The sequence below is a fragment of the Dama dama genome, chromosome 29 (assembly GCF_033118175.1).
Source record: "Dama dama isolate Ldn47 chromosome 29, ASM3311817v1, whole genome shotgun sequence".
Lineage (NCBI taxonomy): Eukaryota > Metazoa > Chordata > Mammalia > Artiodactyla > Cervidae > Dama > Dama dama.
In genome coordinates, this window is record NC_083709.1 from 59,530,109 (window position 1) to 59,538,687 (window position 8,579).

The following is an 8,579-nucleotide window of genomic DNA, read 5'->3' on the forward strand; positions in this document are numbered from 1 at the left end:
TATATCCATCGTCTTTGTAGAGCTTATTTTCTAACTTTGTTTTTGCAAACTCTTGCTTATAATGGCATCTCTTTCTACAAGGTAGATTTATTTCCTAGTTCAGTCCCTGAAGGTCAGATTGGTTCTCCTCTATCAGCCCCTGTCCGTTTTCCAGGTAAGAGGAGAACAGGAAAAGGCTAGCACTTTCACCAGGGAAAGTGGAGCTGTCCTCATAAATTCCAAGTAGACTACTGCTTACATCTCCCTGATCAGAACCATGTTAACAGCCCTAACTGCTGCAAGCCTTTAAGCCTCCATAATTGACAGCACTGGTGATGAAGTGTTCAAAGAGCATCTGTGAATTTCGGCATATAGTAGAGATAGGCAAGAGACCCAATTCACTGCTGCGGGGTTAGTGGCAAGTCATGAGGGTTACAGAACCGTTTTGAAGCAGAAGATATGGAAAGATACTCAGACCTACTTGAGTGCGTGTGTGCTCAGTCGTGTCAGACTTTCCAACCCCACAGACTGTAGCCCACCAGGCTCCTCTGTCCATGGGATTTTCTAGGCAAGAATACTGGAGTGGGTTGCCATTTCCTCTTCCAGGGGATCTTCCCAACCCAGGATCGAACTCATGTCTCCTGCACTGCAGGTAGATTCTTTACCCCTTAGCCATCAGGGAAGCATCCAGACCTACTTACAGGGCCCCTTAAAGGCAAGGCCTCTGGTTGTAGAACCAATGCTGCTTGCCAGGTTCTCCCTGTAACTGTTGCCTGTAACTCACTATTCAGGGCCTCTAACAACCTTACGGTAACCAATAACTATCAACCAACAAATCAGGAATCCACACAGCAAAAGATTCAAACTGACACAGAGAAAAAGAAGAAACATCACTTGGTCAAGATTTATTTCAAGGCCTGAAAATATTGACTAATAGAAAAAGGCCCTACTGCAATTTCTTATAATGTATAAATACTTAATATAAAACTTAAAAAAATGTAGACACTATGAACTAACTTCTAAACCACACACTATATGATTTTCAAAAGCAAGTTATTTAATAAGACATAAGGTGACAATATCAAACAATTTTCACACTTAATGAAGACATAACCAGCAGCAAGCTATTCAAACACAAATGTTTTTACACTTTCCATGTTGTTTTTAACTGTGTTTCAGAGAGCCACTGATAATTGAGGCTTCTTTCAAGTATAGGATTTCTAACATTAAATTACATATCCTAAGTATTTCTATAAAGAAATGAAAAAGACAGATTACATTGTTTGCCATAAATTCATACATCAAAATTAAAAACAATCCAACTGCTTTTACTCATGCTTCCCCCCTTCTCCAACATTAGCTTTAGATGCTTTTCTAAATATTATACAAACAGCTTTGTTCCAATCAGTTCTCATTTACGCAGATTAGGAGAAAAAGATTTTATAATGAGTTATCTTTAAAATTACCATTTCGATACTTCTGCCCCCAATCCCCTCCCCAAATCTGGTGTTAAAGTGATCAAGTTTACAATGTGCTACAAAAACCAAAACAATCTGTAGTCTCAATTTCCTAAATATCCCAAATACCTGTTTTTGTTTTGCCAATATTAAACAGAAGTCTTGAGTGGCTAAGAATCATTTCCTAGTAGTCAGCAGGAGGAAGAAATGCATAGCATGAACATTATTTAACTGAAACTTTATTACTTATGCCTTCCCCCCAACCACAAGCATTCTTTAGCCTTAAATTACATTGTGTGCACACCACTGCAACAGTTTGTATTTGCTCAGGAACATATGATCACATTAAAAATCAGTAACTTTCTACTTCATAGTTTAGTTGGCTCTTAAATAAGTTTTTTTCTCTGGCAGGGAGAAATAAGGATCTTACTTTAGGAAACTGGTATATATAAATGAACTGTTTGTTCATTTAAACTTTGAGAAAACCTAAAGATGAAGTTTTGGGGTGTTTCTTCTTAAATCCAAGAGATATGCAACTTCACTACTGTTCATATAGTGAAGGGGTGGAATGGCAGATTCAGATGCAGATGAAACTCTACATTTTGTAAATGGAAAAACCAACGCTGATCATTGTTTACAGGAAACAAAGGTTAAAGAAAAATGTTGAAGAATACTTACTCTTAAAAAGACAGAAGTGCTACACAACACAAAAATGAGACCTAGAGATATGAAAAACACTCATTTTACTGTTTTAAAAGAAAAACAAATAAAAGGCAGGGAGTTTAGACCAATTAAAACTGAGGCAGCTGCAACGAAAAATGGAACACAGTACAATGATTTGAGGCCTTAAAGGAAATGACTAATTAAAATGAAATTTCACCAGTATTCATGTCTTTAATAATACATAAATGCCCAAAATATAAAAAAATATGAAGTCTGGATTTTCCCCTTAGGTTTATAATAAACTGTCAAACCTCTGCTTAATACAGTTACTTTTATAAGCTTTCTGATCAGCAGAGCATGCTATACAAGTACACGCATGCTAGAATTTTACCATGAGAATTATTGTTCTCATTTCAGACTAATGACCTGCCTGTTACCCATATTTAAACATATTTCATTTCCATTATAAGACACTTAAGACCTTTCTAGTGGTATATTTTAATCAACATATTACATAAAAATCTTGATTTTTTAAAATAAACTTTTTTAGTACTGTGACATGATGGGTTTAATTGAACAGCTGGAACATAATATGATAACTACACTGCACTGTTTAAACTAATTCACAGCTGTAGGAAAATGTTTGTTTTTTAAAATATAACCAAGATGAGACTGCAGAGTTATGAGCAGTAAAATATTAGGAAACAGTGAATGAATAAATAAGATGATTTTTCCATCAGTGGCCATTCATTATCTTGCTTTTGGCAATCTGGAAGAATTTGTCTTCTTTGAGTTTCAAATGTTCTGGTAAATCCAGTCGTTTCTTAGCTTCTTCGATATCACCTTGAATTGCTGAAATAAGTGACTCTGCGGAGAGAATATACCAGGTAAAGATGATGAAAAACTGCTGCTGGGCTTTTTACTACTCCTTCGTTCAGCTTCTCCTTAAATCTCAGAAGCTGGCAGTGTCCCTGGCACAGGGTAGATGCCAGTAATGTTTGTTTCATCCTTTCTTCTAGACTTAAGTAAAAGTCAATGGAAAATAAAGGATGTCCCTAATCGTCTTGCAATTGCTTAGAGAAAGGCATCAGCAAAAAGGTACAAGTCATATACTAAATGAAAGAAACAAACACCATCAATCCTCTTCAGTATTTACACTTGTAAAAGAAACTCTACATTAGAATTAAAACTATCACACTACAATAAGATACTCAGCACCAATTAGTTTAAATGTTCTGATTTACTGTTTCTTACACTTCAAGTACTGCTAAGCACCCATTATTCACAGTATTAATTCTTACTTGTTCTTAAAATACAAAAGGAAATATATTTCACTAACTTCATACTGTTGGGGAGACAGAGTTTGAATCTAAGCTGCATCACTTACTATGTTACCCCAGGCAAACTACTTAACCTCTCTAACAATTTCCTCACCTGCAAAATAGACTAAATAATACTTCATGTGGTCGTTGTGGGGATAAAGTGAGTTCATTCACATAAGGCTCTTAAAACAGGACCTGGCATATTACATGCTCAAATACAATCTGTCCTGCCGTGATTATTATTAGGAGAAGCAGTAAAAGGAGCTGCAGCAATATCTAAGAAGATCTAAAAAAGAACTTACCTAAAGAATCAAAGTTCTTTTCTGGTCTGAGGTAGCCAGCGATGGCCACTTTGAGGATTTCCCCATAGAAGTCCTCTTTGAAAGTATGCATGATATGAGTTTCCTACAGTCAAAAGATGTTAAAATTGAATATATCTTTATTTTTATGGTGGGGTCACTGAAATGAAACAATCAACCTTCCTTAAATTTTTAAAGACAGGTTAAAACATAAGTGCAGTTTTTCCTAAACTCTTCCATTGCTCCTGTTCTTGACCCTGACCTTACAGGTAAACATCGTAACTGAGTAAGGTAGATGCTATGGCACAAATCTGGTGTGATTTGCTGGTTTTAGAAAAAGTTAACATGTAACAAAATAATTAAGACTCTTATTAAGGTGAAAAAACTGAGCAAATACACCAAAGAGGCAATGAGCAAAGCAACTCTTCCTCAAAAGACACCATTCCATTAATCAAATTAAAAAAAAAAAAAAAAGCAACACATGTTGCTTTTGTCATACGTAGTTCCAACAAAACAACTGGATCCAGATCAGTCAGTAAGACAATCCCATTTTTTAAAAAAAGGAGTAAATAAAGACTTCAACAGGTATATCATGTACATCTGTTATCAGCAAAGAAAAGGAAAAAGAAAAACTCTAAAATGAACCTCCTACCAATGGAAAACTGAGTTTCTCCTAACTACAGAAGGCACTCCTTAACTGGCTCTGTAATAACAATTCTGTTATCTGAGTAGCTAAATAAGAAAAAAATCAGTCATGGGATAGCCTCCCCTCCCTTTCATTTCCTCCCTCACTCCACAGAAAAATATTTTGTGTTCTTTCATCAATTCTTTTCTTTATCTACGCCAACACACCCTTAATCCTGAAAAATAAGAGGACCATTGAGCATAACATTAAGTAGTCCTGGACCATTTCTACTGCTTACACCAGTACTTTTTCAGCTAGCTTTCCAATTGGGACAGATTTCTATAAACCCTTCAAAGAGAAGGAAATTTAGATGACCAAAAGATTCAGCCATATCTAGAAGATTAAGCACTTAAGCTGTGTACATTTGATAATAAGAACAGAATATGTATACTCTCAAAGGGGGTTAAAAGATGAGAAAAAGCATCATTCTGCAGTTTTATCAGAAAGCACCATTCATAGAGTAAGCAGTTCTACCTCAACAGGGTGCATGTGTGCTCAGTTGCTGAGGTCCTGTCTGACTCTTTGCGATCCCATGGACTGTAGCCTGCCATTCTCCTCTGTCCAAGGGATTATGCGGGTAAGAATATTGGAGTGGGTTGCCATTTCCTTCTCCAGAGAATCTTCCCAACTCACGGACTGAACCTGGGTATCCCGCATTGCAGGCAGATTCTTTACCTACCACTATGCCTCCTGGGAAGCCCTAACAGAGTGAGCAATAATTAAAGGGTAAATATTTGACCTACATTAACTGTGGCAAACTCAACTTTATTTCACTTTTATTTCTAATAAAGGTAAATACATGGGCAGTTATAAAATTTAATTATTGTAGTTCTGGTTTGTGATTCCACTTTCGATTTTCTCCTTAATTTATAAAATTGATTAATCTATGTTATTGGGTACACAATGATGTAATCTGTGAGTTTTGGTATACTACCAATTTGGTGTAAATTCAAAATGGATTTTTACAACTTTAGGATGTTAAATGCAGTCCCATTGGTAACCACAAAGAAACTATCTACAGAAAATACACAGAAGGAAATAAGAAGGGATCAATACGTGTTACTACAAAAAAAAAAAAAAAAAATCAACTAAACAAACAAGGCAGTAATCAAAGAACCAATGGACAAAAAAGCTGGAAGGCATATAAAAAAACAAAACAAGTAAAATAGCAGAAGTCCCTCCTTACTAGTAATTACTTTAAATGTAAGTGGATTAAACTCTCCAACCAAAAGTCAGAGATTAGCAGAATAGTTAAAAAATACAAAATCCGGAGAAGGAAATGGCAACCCACTCCAGTATTCCTGCCTGGAAAATACCCAGACCGAGAAGCCTGACAGGCTACAGTCCGTGGGTTGAAAAAAAAAAAAAAAATACAAAATCCAACCCTCTTTATAAGAGACTAGAGACTCACTTTAGATCCAAAGACACAAACAGCTTGAAAGGATGGAAAAGTTATTCCAATACTTCACTTTTAAACCCTTCAGATACCCTGCCAAAATTCTAGAATCTGGATTACTGTTGTGATCACCACTGATGAGTTCTACCTGCATATTACTCTAAATCATCACCTCATCCTCATTTATGGAGTGAAATACAATTCTTAATTCTTACCATGGATTTTTTAGTATTCTTGTAGTATGGGTTCCATCCTATGCTCACCACCATCTTATGGACATCTCCATTTCCAACACTGGCCCAACCATAATAAATGCCAGTAGATATATCAGCTGGAAGATTATCTACTACTTGTTCAGGAAAGTTAGCTAAACAACAGAAGAAAATATGCTGTTTAGAGTTTCATATTCAATATTTATAAAAGTCACATGCAAGCCTAGTCTAAATCATCACACAAGATTCCTAGGACTTGCATGAGACAAGTGCTCGGGCCTGGTGCACTGGGAAGACCCAGAGGAATGGGGTGGAGAGGGAGCTGGAAGGGGGGATCGGGATGGGGAATACATGTAAATCCATGGCTGATTCATGTCAATGTATGACAAAAACCACTACAATATTGTAATTAGCCTCCAACTAATAAAAATAAAGGGGAAAAAAAAAAAGATTCCTAGGACTCTAAGACTATTAATACCATCATTTCATACTCTGGCTAGGATTTCTTTCCCTTCTTCATACCAACTAGTTAGGAAAAAAGTACCAGATTATAAGTGTGTAAGGTACCAGGTTAGTTATATAAGTGTATCAAAAAATGTAAAGTCTCACAGTAGAAGAAAAATAAATACATGAACAGCTGGGTTTTTAGCCCTGGCCTTTCTTAAAGAGGCTCAGAATCTCTTGAAAAGATTCTTATTTGAAATACACATGCCTAGGCCCCAAGCTCAAAGACTACTTTAACAGGTCTAAGGGCAGCCCCGGAAGGTACTTTTAAGGATGATTAAGCATACCTTCAGGTCCTGACTACGAAAACTAACGTAGAAAGACCAAAATGATACCTGGTTCTCATTCAAGTGCCTGTCGTCATTTAGACACAATTTACTAACATATTTAAAGAAAGAAAACCATATTGCTGGCTTAAGAATTTACCCTATCTGGCCCACATTACTTTGTCTAAAAGGCAAAACAGGCACCACGCTTAGTGGTTTGATCACAGCTGGACTGGGAGGCGGGCAAGGGGGATCCCGAAACTCAACTTCAGCTTTCTGAGGGCATCACCCCACAAGCCGGGTGAGCTCTGAGCCACGAGCAAGGACGCGCACCATCAGCCTGACCAAAGGTCTTCTGCCTCAACAAAGGGGGACCGGGGCGGAGCAAAGTGTCATCTCTGCCCGTAGTCCCACGACCCAGCTTGGAGCTCCCCCGGCTGACGTCCCCGCTCCGCTGCCAGGTGACCCAGCCAAGGGTGGGTGGGGGGACTCCGCGCTCTCCTGCGCTCACCTGTAGGGATGCCCAACTGCTTGGAGCCGCGGCCGAAGCCCCGCACCACTTCGCCGCGGCAGAAATACGGCAGGTGCCTCATGACGCCCTCCGCTCCAGGTTCGGGCTGCGAACCCGACCGCGCGTCCGGCGGGGCCGCCGTGGAGGCGGTGCCCGGACCCCCCGGACCAGCCGGGGAACACGTGAGGGAGCTCTGCCGGCCCGGGGCGGGCGAGCGGACAGGCGCACAACGGCCGAGCGGGGCAGACTACACGCCGCCGCGAGATCCTCACGCCCGCTGACCCAACAGAAGCTGCCGGACGACTCAGGGGCTACATCTGGGCTCCGGGAAGCCGGCGACCGCGGAAGTAAGTGCGGGTGTGGGCGGGGATCGCTGCGGGGGCGGGCCGCGCTGCGGGGGCGGGCCGGCGCGGGAGGCGCCCCAGCCCACCGAGTGCCCCGGGCCTGCGCACACTGCCCCGGCTGAGCGCCCCGGCGCCGGTTCGGCTTCCGTAGCCCCGCCCCCAGCCGTAGCCCCGCCCCAGACGTAGCCCCGCCCCCAGCCGTAGCCGGGGAGTTGAGGCTTTGCCCTTTCTCAGGTGTATCCCTGGCGTTGGGAACGGAGGCGGAGATGCGTTTTCTTTTTTCAGCCTGAGGGCTGTGAAAAGCACTATTCTCGGGCACTCCTAAGTGTTTCTTCCCCGCTTTTCCTTTTCATTATGATTTGACGCCAAAGAGAAACTTTCTTTACCGCCTTGACAACTGCTAGATTGCTCTTCATTCATCAATCAGTCGCTCTTTAAACACTTAATAAACCTTAAAGATTTCAACTCGGAAATCACCTCTTCATTGAGGTTTTCACGACTACCTACCGGAAGTGATCCTCTTCTCTAGACCACTAGTCCACGATCTGAAGATATATTAGCATGTAAGCTCCAGGGAGCGTGCCCTGATCTGTAAACCTGCAATCCCAGAGACTAGCGAAAGGTTACAGCGATGCAGTTTTTTTGATGAGGGACAAGGCTGTCTACCCACTCTCCCTCTTTATCTCCTGGACTCTCTGAGAACCTTTAAAAGCTTGATACAAGACTTGATCTCTACCAAAGTGCAATTTTCTGGGCCTTCAGACTCTTGGAACTGTAAACTTTACCTCTGGAAATAGTTTCTGGGTTGCTCACAAGACACATCCTATTGTTCTTGAGATAGAAGTTTTAATTGTTCTCTTTTACTTTTCTCTACAAACGTGTGTGAAATTCTGTCCAAACTTTATAGTCATTTTCATTTTACCTTACATGTATGTAACTGA

General features: G+C 40.3%; 1 protein-coding gene across 1 annotated transcript; it reads right to left on the minus strand.

Moving 5' to 3' along the window:
• Positions 1–1,015: 1,015 nt before the first annotated feature.
• Positions 1,016–7,648, minus strand: RFK (riboflavin kinase). Its single transcript, XM_061132228.1, has 4 exons — positions 7,295–7,648; positions 6,017–6,168; positions 3,724–3,826; positions 1,016–2,966 (listed from the first exon to the last, which is right to left on the minus strand). Exons 1-4 carry the CDS (start codon positions 7,374–7,376, stop codon positions 2,836–2,838), a joined length of 468 nt encoding a protein of 155 aa, XP_060988211.1. The 5' UTR covers positions 7,377–7,648; the 3' UTR covers positions 1,016–2,835.
• Positions 7,649–8,579: the final 931 nt, after the last annotated feature.

Excerpts from the sequence above, each read along its gene's own strand:
- RFK (XM_061132228.1), bottom strand. The coding sequence starts at position 7,376 with ATGAGGCACCTGCCGTATTTCTGCCGCGGCGAAGTGGTGCGGGGCTTC. Across the intron at positions 3,827-6,016 it reads AGAATACTAAAAAATCCATG|GAAACTCATATCATGCATAC; the intron begins GTAAGAATTAAG and ends TTTTGACTGTAG. Across the intron at positions 2,967-3,723 it reads AAAGAACTTTGATTCTTTAG|AGTCACTTATTTCAGCAATT; the intron begins GTAAGTTCTTTT and ends TTCTCTCCGCAG.